This window comes from Cydia strobilella, chromosome 1 (assembly GCF_947568885.1).
Source record: "Cydia strobilella chromosome 1, ilCydStro3.1, whole genome shotgun sequence".
In the NCBI taxonomy this organism is placed as follows: Eukaryota; Metazoa; Arthropoda; class Insecta; order Lepidoptera; family Tortricidae; genus Cydia; species Cydia strobilella.
The window spans coordinates 12,228,621-12,248,344 of NC_086041.1; the positions used below are offsets into that span (position 1 = coordinate 12,228,621).

The 19,724-nt window shown below is 39.6% G+C and overlaps 1 protein-coding gene and 1 long non-coding RNA gene across 12 annotated transcripts in view; both read left to right on the forward strand.

Moving 5' to 3' along the window:
• Positions 1–19,724, forward strand: part of LOC134746667 (uncharacterized) — a 184,424-nt gene that overhangs the window by 117,866 nt on the left and 46,834 nt on the right. The gene's annotated exons all lie outside the window — the stretch shown is intronic.
• Positions 1–19,724, forward strand: part of LOC134745817 (phosphatidylinositol-binding clathrin assembly protein LAP) — a 72,992-nt gene that overhangs the window by 32,994 nt on the left and 20,274 nt on the right. For 9 of the 11 annotated variants that reach the window (XM_063679935.1, XM_063679947.1, XM_063679952.1 and 6 more), the window contains exons 3-6: positions 1,194–1,269; positions 9,932–9,952; positions 12,092–12,194; positions 19,342–19,509. In XM_063679935.1, coding sequence (XP_063536005.1) covers positions 1,194–1,269; positions 9,932–9,952; positions 12,092–12,194; positions 19,342–19,509 — 368 coding nt within the window. The remainder of the gene's footprint in view (positions 1–1,193; positions 1,270–9,931; positions 9,953–12,091; positions 12,195–19,341; positions 19,510–19,724) is intronic. The other 2 variants (XM_063679922.1, XM_063679942.1) reach the window with 1 other exon arrangement.

Here is a 19,724-nt window from a genome sequence, read left to right on the forward strand (position 1 = left end):
TGCGCTGCGATGTATGTATATCGATTGAAACAGTTGTATCAATAACATAACGCCTCCCTCACGGCTATTGATGGCGTGACAATGTCTACTTGAAGATAATGATATCCTTGTCCGAATCTATGGCCTTCGTCAATTATGAGAAGGCCTTCGACAGTGTCGAGCATGTTTGACTCTCTTCATCTAGTCTACGGCTAGTGACGCAGATGGAACCCAAAAGGGTTAACTCCCGCTTGGACCGATTCAAATTTCATAAAATAGCTTGAAATCATAGTCCTCAATTTACCCATTTGCTTCAAAATTAATTCAAGTACCTTCGTGTCGAAATCGCGCTCCAAGGGTTCCGTCCGTTTATCGATAAGTAACAAAAAATATGTAGGTGAAACATTTTTTTTTTTTTCGTTTTTAACGACTAACGCTTGACCGATTTAAATTATTTAGTTAGGTTAGTTGTTATGCTGTAGGTACATTTTTCTTTATTTACACCCAAGTTTTAGGTATACATGGTCTACCGTTAAGTTTAGAGATACAACAAACACGAAAAATTTATAGCGGCAATACAAATTCACACTCACTAAAAAACTGCTTAAGACACAGCCCGACAACAGTTTTACTTTGATACATACACACAGATCACTAAGATCACCTGCGGCGGTAGCACGGTCGCACTTTTATCGCTTGTCACAAGTATGTTCTAACAAGTATGTAAGTGCGAAAGTAACGGGCATAGTGACAGGCGACAAAAATGGAACCACGCTGCGCCCGCTGACTTCCATTCCATCCATTCACTTCAATTCAACGCACCAGCACCACTGCGCATTAAAAAAAAATGCTTAAATTTAGATATCCTATTATCTACTTGCATTGTAAGTGGCACTATATTGAATAATAACATAGGTATCACACGTTTTAAGATTTTGAGTTACTCCTCAGTCAATCGTTACAGTCAATTGTTCTATGAGATTTGGCTTAAAGGGCTGATGGCATCCAGGCTATAAAATTCCCAAAAAAAATAACAAGAATTTGACAGAATTTTAGGGATTGATAGGGCAAGCGGGCAAGCTATGCTGGCGCCATCTGTAAAATATTTCGCCCGGCCAACCCCATTAGATGTATGAATGACTAGTTCACTGTGTTTATGCAGATGGTAGATAGTAAAAACTATTATTATTGACATTGTTTTTGTTTTGTTGCAGAGGTTCACACAATATCTAGCATCAAGTAATTCAACGTTTCAACTAAGTAATTTTCTAGATAAAAGCGGAGTTCAAGGTATGTATCTGTGTTCTTATTAGAATTGCTTATATAGATCATGAATACTTATAATGGTTTTCTATAATCATCAATAAATATCTACTTACTCGTTATTGATTTCAAAACGTCAAACTAAGAAAGTGCAAATAAAATGACATTTTACCTAATTTTACTCTCTTAATGTAATAAGATATTTTGTAAATCTTAAATGTATAAGATAAGCGTTTTTGCTTTGAAACGTATTTCACCCACTGAGAGTTGGTTGCCCTGCATCTACACAGGGTAGTTGACTTCCTGCTCCACCGGATATGAATGCACCCTGTATAAGTGTATTGTATACGATCGGTTTGGTATCTCCCTTTACAGTTCAATGTTACATTTTATGGAGTACCAGTTTTCACCTTATTACTACAATGAAAGAAGTTTCATGAGATGAGAGGAAACATTTACTTGACTGTAACATCAAAACGTCAGTATAAGGTAATACGTCAGAATCGCCTATGTGGTTAAAGATGTGAGATATACATAAATATCTTAACAATCCATAAATATCAAGAAGGTGGGGTGGTGCTTATGCCCTTCTAGAGTAACCGCATTACCGCACTTATTGCAGATCTCTCCTGTTTGCGAATCATTTAACATTAAACTGAAATTGCAATATTAAAGAGTGAACACTATTAAATTGTCGCCTACTTTTGTAGGGTTCTGTACCCAAAGGGTAAAAACGGGACCCTATTTCTAAAACTCTGTCCTATTTCCGTCTGTATGTCTGTCTGTCCGTCTGTCTGTCACCAGGCTGTACCTCATGAACCGTGATAGCTAGACAGTTGAAATTTTTACAAATGATGTATTTTTATTGCCGCTATAACAATTAACAACAAATACTGAAAGGGGTGTGCACCCGTGTGGTGCCGGGTAAGAATAGCACCACCCCCCCTCTCTTTCCGTGGGTGTCGTAAGAGGCGACTGAAGGAAATCCGGTGGATGGGCAGCAGCGTCCTCCGAGAACTACCTCTATCAAACTGCGGTCGCCAACCCGCCTGCCAAGCGTGGCGACTACGGCAATCCCCCCCAAGGGATAAAAACAAAAAACAAAATAATGCAGACACAAATAAAACCCAGACCCCTAGTCCCCGGCAGCCCCGCTATTCCTGGCTCCGGTAGCGGCCAGGGTAATGGCGGGGCAGGGGGTGCTACAGTGAATCACCGGCAGAGGCCCGGCTACCATAACCGACGACCCTTGGCCCTGGCAACATACAACTGCCGTACGCTGCGGACCGACGAAAAGTTATTAGAACTGGAGGAAGAATTAAGCAGGTTACGTTGGGGAATCATAGGGTTATCGGAAGTCCGTAGAGAGGGGGAGGACATGATAACTCTGAATTCCGGCAACTTGCTCTATTTCCGGGAGGGCGAACAACGGTCCCAGGGAGGTGTCGGGTTTATCGTCCACAAGTCCCTCGTAAACAACGTGGTGAAGATCGAGAGTGTGTCGAACAGGGTAGCGTGCCTTGTACTCAGAATGACCCAACGTTATTCGTTGAAGGTCATACAAGTCTACGCACCGACCTCGACACACTCCGACGATGAGGTGGAGGCTATGTATGAGGATATCTCCAGAGCCATGCATAGCTCCAAAACTCACTTCACAGTTGTTATGGGGGACTTCAACGCTAAGCTGGGCAAACGAGACGGTGAAGAGCTGAGAGTGGGGCAATTTGGAGTGGGGCGTAGGAATCACCGGGGCCACCTACTGGCTGGTTTCATGGAGAAGGAAGGACTCTATATGATGAACTCCTTCTTCAGGAAACGTGAGCACAGGAAGTGGACCTGGGTGAGCCCTGACGGTGCAACAAGGAATGAGATCGACTTTATCATGTCGACGAAGAAGCAAATATTCAGTGATGTTTCTGTGATCAATTCGGTCAAAACCGGGAGCGATCACCGTATGGTAAGAGGCACATTGAATATTCAATTTAGGCTTGAGAGATCTCGACTGATAAAGTCTACGCTCCGCCCGGCACCGGCCCAGCTCCAAAACCCCGAGAGCTTTCAGCTCGAACTTCAAAACCGGTTCGAATGCCTAGCTAGCGACCTGGACGATTACAACGACGGGTTTGTGGAAGCTGTTCATACGGTCGGGTCCAAGTTCTTCAAGACTCGTCGTACAAGAACCAAGAAACTCTCGGACTCCACTCTCAAGCTCATGGAGGTGAGGCGTGAGATGATTCTGCAGTCGTCAGGTGACGTTTGTCGTTATAGGCAGCTCAACAGACGGATCTCGAAGTCTCTGAAGCGAGATATACGCCGATTCAATACTAACAGTATTGAAGAGGCTATCAAGCGCAACAGAGGCTCGAAGGTGTTTGCCAGAGATCTGTCTATTGGCCAAAGCCAACTGACAAAACTGAAGACCGACGACGGCAGGATCATCTCATCCAAACCTGAGCTCTTGGGAGAAGTCGAGAAGTTCTATGGACAGTTATACACAACAACCCGAGCACCCGTCGTGGATCTAGCTAGAGACCCTAGAGCTAGACTAACTCGACACTATACCGAAGATATCCCGGACGTCAGCCTGTACGAGATTAGTATGGCTCTCAAACAACTTAAGAATGGCAAAGCCCCAGGTGATGACGGAATTACGGCCGAACTCCTGAAGGCGGGTGGTAAACCAGTCCTTAAGGCCCTTCAGACGCTGTTTAGTTCCGTCATGCGCGAAGGAAAAACGCCGCAAGCGTGGAACAGAAGTGTGGTGGTGCTCTTCTTCAAAAAAGGTGATAACACCTTGCTGAAGAATTATAGACCCATCTCACTTCTGAGCCATGTCTACAAGCTGTTTTCGAGAGTCATCACGAACCGTCTCGCACGCAGGTTTGACGACTTCCAGCCTCCCGAACAAGCAGGTTTCCGTAAAGGCTATAGTACCGTAGACCACATACATGCGTTGCGGCAGGTTATACAGAAGACTGAGGAATATAACCTCCCCCTTTGCCTTGCATTTGTGGACTACGAGAAAGCCTTCGATTCGATCGAGACTTGGGCTGTGCTGCAGTCTCTCCAAAGGTGCCAAATCGACTACCGGTATATCGAAGTGCTGAAGTGTCTGTACGAAAACGCCACCATGTCCGTCCGACTACAGGGCCAGAGCTCGAAGCCTATTCCATTGCAGCGGGGAGTCAGACAAGGAGATGTAATCTCCCCAAAGCTGTTCACCGCTGCATTGGAGGATGCCTTTAAGGTTCTGGACTGGAAAGGACGAGGCATCAATGTAAATGGCGAGTACATCACTCACCTTCGGTTTGCCGATGATATCGTAGTCATGGCTGAGACCATGGAGGACCTCAGTGCGATGCTCGCTGATCTCAGCAGAGTATCTGAACGAGTTGGTCTGAAAATGAACATGGACAAGACGAAGATCATGTCTAACGTCCATGTTGTGCCAACTCCCGTATTAATCGGAGGCTCTGCGCTCGAAGTTGTTGACGATTATGTATACCTAGGACAAACAGTCCAGTTAGGTAGGTCCAACTTCGAGAAAGAGGTCACTCGTCGAATCCGACTCGGTTGGGCAGCGTTCGGGAAGCTCCACAGTATCTTTTCGTCCAAATTGCCGCAGTGTCTTAAGTCAAAAGTCTTTGACCAGTGTGTGTTGCCAGTGATGACATACGGATCTGAGACGTGGGCGCTAACGATGGGCCTCATAAGAAGGCTCAAGGTCACGCAAAGGGCAATGGAGAGAGCTATGCTCGGGGTTTCTCTGCGTGATAGAGTCAGAAACGATGATATCCGCAGTAGAACTAGGGTCACCGATATAGCTCGCAGAATTGCAAACCTTAAGTGGCAGTGGGCGGGGCACATTGCTCGCAGAACTGATGGCCGGTGGGGCCGGAAGGTTCTGGAGTGGCGTCCGCGTACCGGAAGACGAACTGCCGGTAGGCCTCCAACGAGATGGAGCGACGACCTGGTGAAAGTCGCGGGAATTCGGTGGTTGCGAGCGGCACAGGATCGGTCGGAGTGGCGAGCCTTGGGGGAGGCCTATGTCCAGCAGTGGACGTCTATCGGCTGACATGATGATGATGATGATGATGACTGAAAGGGGTTCCCCTCGCTCGGTGGGCGAGTCCGACTCGCGCTTGTCCAGCTTTTACTTTGCTGGCGTGTTGCATCGAACCTTTTATGAATATTCTTTTGAAATTTTAAATTTAGAAGGCTCGTGAAATATTAGACCACCATAAAACATTAATTTGTTTTCTATCTATGAAAATGGCGTTACACGAAAAAAATGATTTCGCAGTAAAAATCCTCATTTATCAACTTAAGATCTGGCAAAATCTTGTCAAACTACGCGAAGGAAGGTTCAACCAAAGAGAATTAAGAAGACATAGTGCCCTGTTTATACTATGATAGTAGTGCTCACTCCATACATCGGTTTTGTTACCAAAAATACTATTATTTTCGTAGTCTACATCTAGCGTCAATTAGCGGAACTCTCAGTACTGCTCCTCGACAATAGATGTCGCGGCAAGCGAAGAGTCTAATGCTCAACGAGTGGCTCTTTATTGTTAATATCGTCCGGAACTCTATTTTCAACTCCTTCTTCTTATAATATTAGTTATAAATGGTTGAGCAATACACTTTTCGTCAGTCGCGACACATGTGACATCTAGTGTCGAGTAGCGGTACTGATAGTTCCGCTACTTGACGCTAGATGTAGACTACGAAAATAATAGTATTTTTGGTAACAAACCCGATGTAAGCACTCTATGTCTTTTTAATTATCTTTGGTTCAACGGACCCTAAAAAAAATTATACAAGGTGAAACTATACAGATAGGAAGCGGCTTGAGGCTTGAGAGTCAACCCACCAGAAATTCTAATGTTAAGTTACAATCAAAGGTGTGCAAGCTATTTGATAAGAATTCGAGTATTTCTTCCTGGGATGTGGCGAAAAAAGTAGGAACAAATCAAACAAATGCTTCCAAAAAATTAAAAAAGAATGCGGCATTACGTGAAGCAAAAGGCTCCGAAGAGAACTGGATCAATATAATCATGCTCTTAGACGTTCCAGGTTCCAGGTTGGATTTTCACCATGTTGACAAAAAATGTTGCCTAATTATTGACGATGAAACCTACGTCAAGGCAGACTTCAAGTCTTTATCAGGTAACCAGTACTATTCCTCTCGTGATATTTCGAATCTCAACGAATCGGAAAAGGTTATCCGAGTAGAAAAAAATGCTTAGAAATACCTTGTTTGGCAAGCTATATGCCAGTGCGGCATGAAGAGCTCACCATTTTTCACTACCGGGACAATTATCACCGATATTTATACATCAGAACAGAATGCTTGAAAAAGAGACTGGTACCATTCATGAAGAAGCACAATTGCTCAACATTGTTTAGGCCAGATTTAGCAAGTTGCCATTATTCTACGATTCATAAGTGCTTGTTGCTAGGCCTACATGAATAAAGTATATTTGATTGGAATTGTATAAGGCGAATTCAGTCGAGGTATAGTGCCTAAGGAGAGTAACCCACCAAACTGCCCCGAACTTCGCCCCATCGAAAAATATTGAGCTAATATAAAAAACTAAACTGCGAAAAACTTGTCAACCTGCCACTTTATTGTCAGATTTTCAAAATGCACAAAATTATTAACCGATGATTCCGTGCAAAGTTCGATGAATCACATCAAAAGTTCGGGAATTTTCTCGTCGGTCGTTAAATTAGCCATTTTTTTATTTTATTGATTACGTTATATAAAATTAGTCATATAAAGAGTTTTAAGCACTTTGGATCTTTATTTTTCTTCTGTAGCATGTTCGACCTGCGACCATTTAATAGTGTTCACCCTTTAGTCTACCTTCTCATTCTCACAGCCCTTGGCTACGCGTGGGGAATCGGGGAAATCCTGTTACGCGGACGCGTATCGCGTATGCAGCGTAGGGGGACTTGTACGCAAACATTCGTTTTAATTTATCGTCTAGTCCGTCTGGCGCCACTAGGCCGGCTCACCATTAATATTGTAATCTAAAAGCATATTACAAACCCCCGGCCCTATTTTCCTTAAAAATATTTCAGCAAAGTCCAACTCTGTTATATAAAAGTTAAAGACGTGATTTGACAGCCAGAAATGCTCATCAACTGTGTTTGTGAATTTCAATAACGCATCTAATAACTGTTAACCTTTATTTTTAGGTTAAAGTCAACAAGTCTATTACAGTAAAGAGCTATGTTGTGATATGTATAATTCTCCACTACACGATAAAAATGTATAGTTAGGCACGTTTAATCTTGTATAGGCTTTAACGAATAGGATCTCATTGAGTGCTTTTCACATAAAAGTTTGCCATATTAAAATTAAAAGGCATTTTTCTTCTTCTGTTGTGACGTTTATTTAGTGCTGGTATATAATAAAACATTAAACACAGAGATTGTATCACACTGATACCGCAACGTCATCTCGCTAACTTAATTGACCAGAGCTCAATTATCGGTACATATTCCTCGAGTCATAGATCCATGATACCTGCAAGGAATGCAAGGATGCTGACCTCAAGTTCGTTGACTCGATCTAACCTCGCATAGTTCATGATTCTTTTTGACACCCATTGTAAACAGCGCGTTCGTAGCTGGAAGTGTTCGTTAGTATTTGATTCGTATTATTAGGATAACTATATCTCATAGTTCGATCATGTTAGGCCTGCTAAACTGAGCAAACACCCTGGCTTAATCCATACTTTAATATTATAAATGCGAAAGTGTGTCTGTCTGTGTGTTACCTACCTCTTTACGCTTAAACCGCTGAACCGATTCAGTTGAAATTTGACATAGAGTTAGTTTGAGTCCCGGGGATAGTTTTTTTCCCGGAAATCATCCCTTAAGAGGGTTAAAATTATCTCATTTCCACCCCGAAAGTGAGAAAATTAATGCATCGCGTAACAATGATGCAACTATTATGCTCAAATTGAATCGTTGCCTTTACATTTTATCAAGGCGTTAGAAGTTAGAATTGTCTCTCAAATAAGGATATAAGGAAGTTGGTGTAGGGAATCAATAAAAAGCAGATTGGATAAAAAAAGAAGCTACCCTTAAATACTAATGGTACGCAGACGAAGTCGCGGGCAAAAGCTAGTCTTCTCATAATCGCACGCAAAAACCTAATTAGGAAACATATGATTTCATTAATATTGTCTTTCAATTTTATTTTAAACTTGTTTTCATAATACTCATCTTATATTCATAATTAATTTTATTTTTGTACACTTTAACGGTGTATTTAATTAAACATCGACTTCGCTAGATTAAATCCATCTGTTGCAATAAAAATGGGCAGTTGCTGATAAACCTGGTTAATTGATAATGCAGTTTAGGTTTCACATTACCAGCAAATGGCTTCATTATTCGATATCCTTGGATATTGTAGTCATAACAACCTTTATTTAATACATTGGTATTTCTAACGTGATAACTTGGATCTGTAACAGTGGAACAGTGTACAGATACCTACTTGTTTTTCGACAATATTTATGAATGTCATTTTATTTGCATAATATTACATTTACAGCATATTGTATATTTTAAGCCACGAATTTTAAGTACTTCCAACAGTTACAGAGGTACCGAATGAATTGTAAATGTAGCTTTAAACCAAGCTGGAATATCTACTGTAAATTGTCATACACATGCACGGCCGCCTTACCAATGATTATATATATGTAAAGGAATGTGATTATTCAAAAATTCGCTATCTTGTCCTTAATTGTGATTAGCATGTCAAGATGAGTATATAAACATATTACTATTAGCTATGCAAGCAATAAATATAATAACGAAAATACAGTACCTTTCATGTTAAATCGCATACAATACGAGTAAGTTCCTAATATAGTTTCCATTATTTCTGCAAGTATCAAATTAATTTAGTAAGTAATTGAAAAATAAAATAATACCTTTGCTGAAACGTACAGTTCTACAGTGCAGTAGTTGCGGGCATCAAACATACCTATCCGTTTGTCAATTTGTCAAGTATCTTATTTGGTTATGACTAATATTGAGTCCTCTTACAGGACTTTTGTAAGCTGAAAGATTTGATTGTTTTAAAAATAGGCCTGTTGGAATAGGTCTGTGGACGCCCCGTCACTGTCAATTAAAGGCTTGGCCAAACACAAGGCGCGACGCAGCGCCGCGGTCGCGCGGCGCGACCGCCGCCCATGCTAACAGGTTAGCGACGTCAAACAGACTGCGTCCCGCCGGCCCCTTGCGTCCATGCGGCGCGGACGCGGCGCTGCGTCACGCCGTGTGTTTGGTAAAGCCTTTAGTGAACTGCAGTCTTACTGCAGTAGGTAAACGAGCTATAATTAGGTCTGAGTATATTAAATTTATTAAGAAACTAAGTATTCTTACTTAGTGAACATATATTATTCACTAGAAGTTTAGTCAACACAAAACGTTTATTTCTTAGTAGGTATCTGTTTTTAACCTACTGAATCGGGGATTGACTGTATTTTTAAGCAATAGGTACATTTGTTTCTCCCATACATTCATGTCGTCATTAGGCGAAATCTCTTTAGTTTTAAAGTTTTTTATGGTATAGTATCTTCTATTCTAACGATGATATACTGTACATTATCACATGTGTTTAACGGAATATTTTTACTTTCCTATCGCTTATGGAAAGGCGCGGCCGGTGCGCGGATCGGTAAGTTACAGGATGGTCGCTTTTCGTGTCTGTCTGCTTTCCTTGTCTGTCAGTAGTGTGAGCTGTGTGAGTAGAGATCGCTTGGGGAGTCTGCTTATTTTTGCACCGAAAAAACGCTCCACGAATAAAAGTACCAAATTATTGTTTTCGTTAATTGACTAAAAGTCCTAATTAATTACCGGAGAGTAATAAAAACCAAAGAAAGTTTGTTATTCAAACAAACATTGAAAAAAATAAAGAGTCGATGGTACTTGAACCTTGCAATTAATTGGTATCCAATCATTATAATAAAATGATAAACACCTTCAATTTCATAAATGTTAAAGAAGAGAATCCTGCATATGCCTGAGAATTATTAAAAATCCTTGTGACAACCTAGTAAACGCTCACTTTGTATTTTTTTGTAGGCATGTATGTTTTTGCTGTTTATCTTGGTTACGGCATCACAAGAAAGACTGATACCGATCAATTGGGTTACTTTTTTTGTTTGTTGTTATAAATATCAATCATCGTATAGTATGACGTAGCTTTGGATTCACGCTTTTAACTTGATTTTACTTTTTACTTGAACGCTTAATTGAACAGCTATGATCATTTTTTGTTGTTTTTTTTTTACAGTTGTAATTTTAATAAAACACGCATTTTTAAGTTAATAAGAGTAAATAGTTATTTGTGCAACAAGAGAGGAAAGTTGGTTTTTCTTTCGAGTGTTGATTTTGAGTCCCGAGTAAGCGAAATATTCTATAATTGAATCACAAGCGAAGCAAGTGATTCTAAGTTAGAATCTTCAGCGTAGCGAGGGACTCAAAAACACGAGATGTAAAAAACTTTGCTCTCGTGTTGCACATATAATTTTTCACCTCAGTTGTGAGAACATATTAAAGGTTAAAATTTATTTCGAATTACACAGAATAATAGAGTAAAAAAAAAACGAATTTGTAATAGAAGTATGAAGTGGCAGTTCATGGCCTTCACTAAATTAAAAAGCTACTTTGTTTCACTCCCTGGAGTGAGGAAAGTCGCACTTTCCTCACTCCAGGGAGTGACGAAAGTAGGCTTGTTCGAGCTGCTGAGGTGAAAAATTATATTAACTCATCTAATTAAGAATAACTTTATCAATATGTGTGTATACATAGCAAATTTGAAGATACACTTTAATGATCATTAAATAGCAATAAAAGATAGTTTAACGGCATCATCGCAATACGTATGAGTTATTGGTATTGATAGAGTCCCATTGGCACAAGTATATTATTTGATTAACCTTGTTTTGCACTCATCAAGCTGTACCTATATCACCTTGTTATTGCACTTAAATTGATGCACATTGCACTGAGTTTGATCGCACATATTACCTTTTATATATGTTTTTCATTTGTTTATGCGTTATCCGTTTATTATTTTCGTGTTAAATATTTACCATATCTATGATGTATGTAACAAACTGTTCTAATTAAAGATAGCTAAGTCATTGCAGCTTTCAGGCTATAGTATCAATAGCCAATACTAAATCTCCTCTAGAATTGATAAAATACTGATTTGTTTACTATCAAAACAACAAAATCTTACACCAACGTAAATTTACATGGACAGCTTCCAATAAAATATTGTAAAGCACGTAAATTGGCAATGACTTTGTTTATTTTTATACGTCATATATACGCAGAGTGCACAATATGATACACGTTAGTTACTACTAATTTGTGTTTCACACGTGGTTTTTGTACTATTGATTGTATCTACATAATCGTAGTATTTAAAATGTCTGTTTTTAATTAATGGAGGTGTGTTTTTAATTAATTAACCTTATTCAGTTTGGTGGAATATCAAAAGTATAAAAGCCATTGCCAGTCACAAACTAGCGATAAGTGACCAGTATAAGACTATATAGAAAAGAAAAATCACGTTTGCACTTAGTTCAAAATATGACCAACTTTTACGAAAATCAAACTAAAAGGCACTGTACGAGTAGGTATGAATTATATTCAAATACAGCGCCTTCTATATTACCTATGCATGTAACTATCATATTATAATATATGTTTGCCTTGTCACGTCGTCACGCAGATATGTGCTTTGAATGTAGAGTAATTATTACTTGTTGGGTTGATTTTAATAAAGATGTTATTTTTTATGCAGGCTATGACATGTCGCCATTCATCCGGCGGTATGCCAAGTACATGAATGAGAAGGCTCTGTCTTACCGGACGGTCGCTTTTGACTTCTGCAAAGTCAAAAGGGGGTAAGTAATAAATTATTACTTCTCAAGACCAATTTACCATCACTACTTCATAATTTCGCACTTTTTAGGGTCCCGTACCTTAAAACAGGGATCGGAACCGGTTTTTTACTAAAACTTCGAAATAGCCATATTTTTCGAACTATTTTATACTCGAAATGTAGGACTCGGTTGTGTTTTTAGGTCACGACTTCGTATTATTAGATTGCCCAATTAGAAATGAAATAATTAACAAAGAACGATAAAATACCCTTTTCACATCACCTATTCGAAAAGGGAACTTTTCTTCCCTGCTAGGAGGGATCAAAGTGGCACTTTTCTGTTCAAGGACATTTTGTTGGCAGTATGAAATATTGACACAAAGACATATGAAATTAGTATGCATATAATCGATTACAATTTCTTTATAATCGATTACGTGCATACAATTTTCTAACTTAAATTAATTTTGTTGTAATTGTAAACAATAAATGTAATTAGCGTATTTTAAATTAATTAATAGCATATTTAAATTAAGTAAATTAATTAATTAGCGTAATATTTACAAAGAAACGTAAAAAAACATTAGTTTAATAATTTAATTTTTATTTCGACATGTTAGGTCTCCTTAAACGCAGCCATACTTGTCTATGCAATTTAAAAAGTTTATATTTAAAAAGTTTTCTACAAATATTTCACAAAGCATAATTATGCGGTTCTGTATTGAGTATAAATTTGTAAATACTTAGTTTAAATCAATAACTTTATAATAATGAATATAAGTGATATCAGTCTTCATAGTGTTTGTCCGAAGATTTGGTTCAAAGGGGTAAGAGCTAATTTGTTATCAGAATCAGAAAAATCTACAAAAATAATGTACTTGATTTTCATTGTATCATTTTAGGTGTTTGCTGCTGTCTGAAAAGATATTAGGTACATAATTATGAGCTGAAAATATCGATACGGACAATATACATATTTTTGGCACTTTGTCCGTATCGATCTTTGCTTCAATATAACGCTTTCAGAGTGCTGATGGGGCTGCCCAAATTCTGTAGTGCATCGGGGATGTTCGCGGAGGCGCGAGTAGACTGCTTCTACACCACCATGCGCAAGCGAGCTACATCCCTTGTGCGCAGAGTGAGGGCCAGCTCCAACAGCATTCTGAGAATGTTAGCAGACAGAATTGATTGCCTGTATCTGAATAACTGCTGCTTGATACACGCACGCAGTAATAAATAAATAAATAAATGTATAGTTATAGTTATTAAGGATAGTTATGTATATAGTTCTAACACTTAGATAAGATTATTTAAATTTAAGGTAATTACTAACCCAATGATCCCCGATGGTCTTAAATAAAGAATTTTATTTATTATTTATATTTATTTGCTTAAAATAATAATGTTTTGAAACCTAATATATGTATGTAATTTCCTCATAGGTGATGTGAAAAGCAGTATGTGTCACATGGTAGCAAAACTATTTTCACCTTGGGCGTTAACACTTGAATCCCTCACTACGCTCAGGATTCTATGTTAGAATCCCTCGCTACGCTCAGGATTCTATTATAGAATCCTTCGCTTCGTTTAGGATTCAATTGTGCGCCCTCGCCGTAAATATGTCATTTTGCTCCCTTGTGACACAATCTACTATTTCGTTGCCATACATAAAATACCGGTATCCGATCCCTGCCTTAAAAGGAGAAAATGGAACCCTTATAGGCCCCTAATCATTAGGGCCTAATGGAACCCGTCTCAGCCAGACGGGACTCACTAGACTTATATTGACCGGGATATAGACCGTGATTACCTTTTGTATTGTTTTTGAGCTCCCGATATTTCGACGCAGTTAATACATGTAATTTAGGGTGGTCCTTATTTCTCGATTTCTGAAAAGTGAATGGGGCACCTCTTTAAATTGTTATTTAGCATGAGTTATTTCCACACAATTTTTTTTAATTTTTTTTATTTAGTTTTAGAGGTCGCTACCGAAGGTCAAAGTTTTAAAAAATGTAAAAAAATATAACAATTTTATGAATCGAGCCAACTATTTATTCGTGCGTTTTTGTTATAAAATTTTGACTTGTTAAATGAAATCAAGTGCCGTTGCCTACTAGCGATGCACTGACGCGTCCTCCACCCCCCTCTCACACCCCCGCGATGCGACCGCGTGGGACGATCTTCAGTCCATTTTCGTTATTGTGAGAGTCTGCACGTAATCCTCAAGCGTATCGTTGTGAAGTATTGTAATGGCGTCTACAAGCAGTGGAATACGCGTCTCAACGCGAAATACAACTAACATCTGGCTTATAGGCCAGTTAACACCAAGTTTGAAGCAAACAAAATTGCCGTCAATACGTGAAGTGCTAAGTTTGTTTTTTCACTTTAAAACCGATGAAAAAAAAACTATAAGAGAGTCTGCGACGGCGACCGCCCATTCCGTCTTGACCATATGGGAAAAAGCTGCAATACCAACAAGATTAAAGAAACATGTAATAGCCAAAATTGAATACCACTTTAAAGAGTGGCAGAAACTTAAAAAAAATAAAGAAAATGCTTCAAAACGCTCCGCTGTAACAGAAAAAAAAGAACAAGAATGGCTAAACCAAATAGAACAATTATTCGACATTGCGCACGCGAAAGCCTTAGATATGATGACTATCGAAGAAGATAAACAATTCTTACTGCAACAACGCGTTAATCGGGCAGGCATTATGACTACAGTGGACAAAAAAAGTTTACAGAAAGAGGCTCAAAATTTAAAGAAAGAAGCAAACCTAAAAAAACGCCGCAAACGCGAAGAACAAAAAATTCATGCTCTGCGAGGAATACATAACTTTTCATCTACATCTAGCAGTGAAAATCCCACGCCAACACCTGACATGAACGACGAAGCAGGGCCCTCAACACTTCCAACACCGCCACCACAAAAGCGAGGAAGAAAGCTTTTGATTGATCCCCACGTAGCGGCGAGTCTTGATGCCGCTAAATTAACTGACAGGAAAGCCACTATCGTCTTAGCATCTGTTTTAAAAAAAACTTGTACAGAACCTCAAAAGTTCAACATTAATCGTTCTTCGATTCGCCGGCAGCGGATAAAGCATCGTAAAGTCATAGCAGAGTGTCTAAAAAAAGAATTTAAGCCCGATTTGCCCTTAACAATACACTGGGATGGTAAACTTATTGAAGATATAACAGGACATGAAACGGTGGATCGCTTACCAATATTAGTGTCTGGGCATGGAGTAGATCAGCTGTTGGCAGTTCCTAAACTTGAACGCGGAACCGGTGAAGCATGTGCCTCTGCTGTTCATGAAACAGTACAGACATGGGGATTAAGTGACAAAGTTAAATGCTTATGCTTTGACACAACGGCAGTTAACACTGGACTGCGAAACGGATGCTGCGTTATTTTAGAACAAAAAATGGAGAAAGATATGCTTTGGCTCGCCTGTCGCCATCACATAATGGAAATTATGTTAGAAGCCATCGCAAATCAAGCCCTTGGTCCATCTAGTGGCCCAGAAGTTTTGTTATTTAAAAGGTTCAAAAAGAATTGGACCCATATTAATCCTAAGGATTACAAGAATGTTATTTCTGATCCCGAGTCTGCCAAATATGTTGAAAATATCTCTTCAGGAATGATTTCTTTCGCACAGGATCAATTGCGTGAATACCAACCGCGTGATGATTACAGAGAGCTATTAAATCTCACAATCATTTATTTGGGAGGTATTCCCGACAGTGGAGTCGCATTCAGAATGCCTGCAGGCCTTCACCGTGCTCGTTGGATGGCAAAAGCGATGTACTGCTTCAAATTATTTATGTTTCGGCATCAATTTAAAATGACCAAAAGAGAAGAAAAAGCAGTAAAAGATATTTGTACTTTTACTGCCGTCATATACGTGAAGTATTGGTTCGAAGCACCTGCTGGGCAATGTGCACCACGAAATGATTTGAACCTGCTGAAAGACCTCATAACATTTAAAAATATTAATCTGGCGATGGCCAACGTTGCTTTGAAAAAGGTTTTAGGTCATTTATGGTACCTAAGTGAAGAACTTGTTTCATTTGCATTTTTCGACGACAAGCTTCCGATTGAAGTAAAGAAAAAAATGGTGATGGCACTAAAAAATGAAGGGCTGGAGTATTGTCCCAAAAGAATAAGCCTAGACGCCAAACATATCATGGAAAAAGATATTGAAGACTTTGTGACAAGTAACTCTTTAAGGTTCTTCCAAATACTTGGCATTTCATCACGGTTTTTTAACAAAGATGTTGAAAATTGGGAAGGTGACGAAGACTTTAAAGCGGCAAAAAAAATAGTACAATCCATGCGGGTGGTAAATGACATCGCAGAACGCGGAGTGGCATTGATGGAGGAATACAATAAGCTATTAACAACTAATGAAGACCAAAAACAGTATTTGCTTTTAGTAGTAAAACAATTCCGAAAAAAGTACCCCAACGCCCAGAAATCCACCCTTTTATCGTAATTTGTTATTTATGTTGTTGTTGTGTTATGGATACCTGATTGTGTAGTTGATTCAGATGTCCATTTTAGAGATTATAACTGCAATCTTTAACACTTCAGAGTTTTTTTTACAATAAATCTGATTTTGCATGTAATACGTTTGTTTAATTTTATTTCACAAAGTTCAAGCTGCGGTAGCGACCTCTAATTATTGTCCAAAAATTATGAAAAAAATACTCTTACCTATTTTAATGTTAAATAATCAAAAGAAATGGTGCCCCGTTAAAAAATCGAAAAAAAATTTTTTTTTGCCATATAAGGACCATCCTAACATGTATCTTGTTCACGGGTGACTGAACAATACAAAAGGTAATCACGGTCTATATCCCGGTCAATATAAGTCAAGAACTGGATTCTTTCCTAAACATCGATATTTATTTATTTAATGGTATAGCGATATAGTCACAGTCACATAGGCAAAATTAAGTACAGTATTTTTTATAAGGCAACATCCAAGTTTTGCAACCATTGCGCAACATCGGGCGTCAAGTCTAGTAGATCATCCGGGCTACCCGAGTATGCGCGGAGTGGGCACCGCTGGATGATGTGCTCCATGGTCTGATCCTCGATGCTGCAGTCGCATAGCGCGGAGTCACTCCAACCCCACTTATGCCGGAAGAAGTTGCATCGTCCGTGCCCGGTTTTTAGGCGGTTTAAGCGACACCACAATAGTAGTAGTAGTAGTAAATCACTTTATTGTACAAAAAATTTTTTTTTACATGAAATTCATATAAATTTCATAGTTTCCTAGGAAGGTCGGTCCCCTTGTTCATTATAGTCGGGTCGATATTCACGGCCGGGGTACCGTCAGCTTGCTTCATACATTCTTGTTTCCAGTGTTGCTGTACGTCTAAGGAACTTTGTGTGAGTGTTGCAGCGGCTGCGTATGCCGGGCGACGGGACTTAAGTCTCGCCATAGGCGGGTTGGTAAACTCGTGATGCATTGGAAGAGAAAGACATGCTCTGATTTTGTTACTCTCTCTTAGCAGCGCCTGTTTCCTTCTCAAATATGAAGGTGGGATTCGACTGAGCGTAGGAAGCCATTGGCAAGGTGTAGATTTCACTGTCCCAGTAATAAATCTCATGGTGACATTGAGCTTAGATTAGACTTACGTGACTTTGGGAATTGCGTGTGTGCACTTTGTAGCCAAATTGGAGCACAGTACTCTGCAGTGGGATAGACGAGTCCCAGAGCCGTTGAACGGAGAGTCCGCAGATGCTCCCCATGAGGTGCCACACAACTTGTGCAGTATGTTGTTTCGGGTCGATATTTTAGGCGAGAGCTTGGTAAGGTGTTCTTTGTAGCTTAGGGTTCTGACTAAAGTAATGCCAAGGTATTGTTGGGAAAGGATTGTATGGTACCTTTTTACCACCCAAAGTGACAGTTGGCTCGTGTTTAGCAAGGTGGTTGTTTAGGTGAAAGCAGGACACTTCTGTTTTTCTGGCGCTCGGTATGAGTCTCCACTCTCGAAAATACGCTTCCAAGTTCTTCAAATCCGCAGTAAGCTAGCTCTCGCCTTCCCCAAATGCACGGCTCTGGGCTACCAGGGCAATATCGTCCGCATAAATGAACTTTCTGGCTGTGGTTTGTGGCAGATCGTGGATATAAAGGTTGAACAACTGCGGTGGCAGTACAGATCCCTGAGGAAAGCCCATTGTTCAATTTCCTCTTCCTACTCTTCTGGTCACCCAGGAAGACCTCGAACTCCCTTTCACTGAGCATGTTGCACGGCAGGTATACATATAACATCGATATAAAAACTATGCATACGTAGGTATAGCTATTATAGTTGCAGATATGAGCCCCCGCGCCATAACACTTTTCGTTACATATGGTTTTTGATCGCACCCATTCGGGTATTTCAAGACGTTTCACGTAAAAAAAACATTGTTAAAAATTGTGCGATGTACGGAACCCTTGAAACTGTGTCCGACTCTCACTTGGCCGGTTTTTTTTAAGGACAAACGTGATCGTATCAACAGTTTATAATCAGTGTTAGAAGTTGCATAGGCTAAATCATATTTATGTAAATATATCATTTTCAGTAAGAGATATAAAAAAATTACTGCCATCAGAAAGGTCCACTATTTGTAATGTTCCGAAAAAAATGTTCAAAATCACATAGAGCCAGAAAACCCAAGACCAAGAAAACCAAGATCAAGAAAAGTCTGCAGAGATTTTGACAGCATACGCAGTGCACGTGTTATTTTAATCGTCAAACTTCTATGAAATTATAACGTTTAAATTACACTTGCACTGCGTGTGTTATTAAAATCGCTGCAGACTTTTCTTGGTCTAACTCTATTAAAAATCATCAACTTCTGGATTTTTCCAAGTTTTCCGACATTTCGCCTTAAAACTAATATATTTTTTATAAATTAAAATACTGCGTAAATTTTAATAAAAAATCCGAAAACGGATTAGTTTTACTATTGAAATAATATATAGGAACAAATACATTTTATCTAATTATGTATAAAATTAGATGTTTTTGTTGTGTAGGCTGCTTCCATCACTATGCATTTAAGGGTTAATAGTTTATCACGATCATAGTACATATAGTACAAGATAGTAGGAAGTAGTTCCTAAGTTATTATACAAACATTTTAAGACATACAAATTTGAACGTTCTAGGAAGGAGGAAGGCTCTCTCCGTATGATGAACGCGGAGAAGCTGCTAAAAACGTTGCCAGTCCTGCAGGCACAGCTGGACGCGCTGCTGGAGTTCGACTGCAACGCCAACGATCTCACCAACGGGGTCATCAACATGTGCTTCATGCTGCTCTTCAGAGATCTCATCAGGTAACGGTGCCAGTCCTGCAGGCACAGCTGGACGCGCTGCTAGAGTTCGACTGCAACGTCAACGACCTCACCAACAGGGTCATCAACATGTGCTTCATGCTGCTCTTCAGAGATCTCATCAGGTAACGTTGCCAGTGCTGCAGGCACAGTTGGGCGCGCTGCTGGAGATCGACTGGAATGCCAACGACCTCACCAATGGGGTCATCAACATGTGC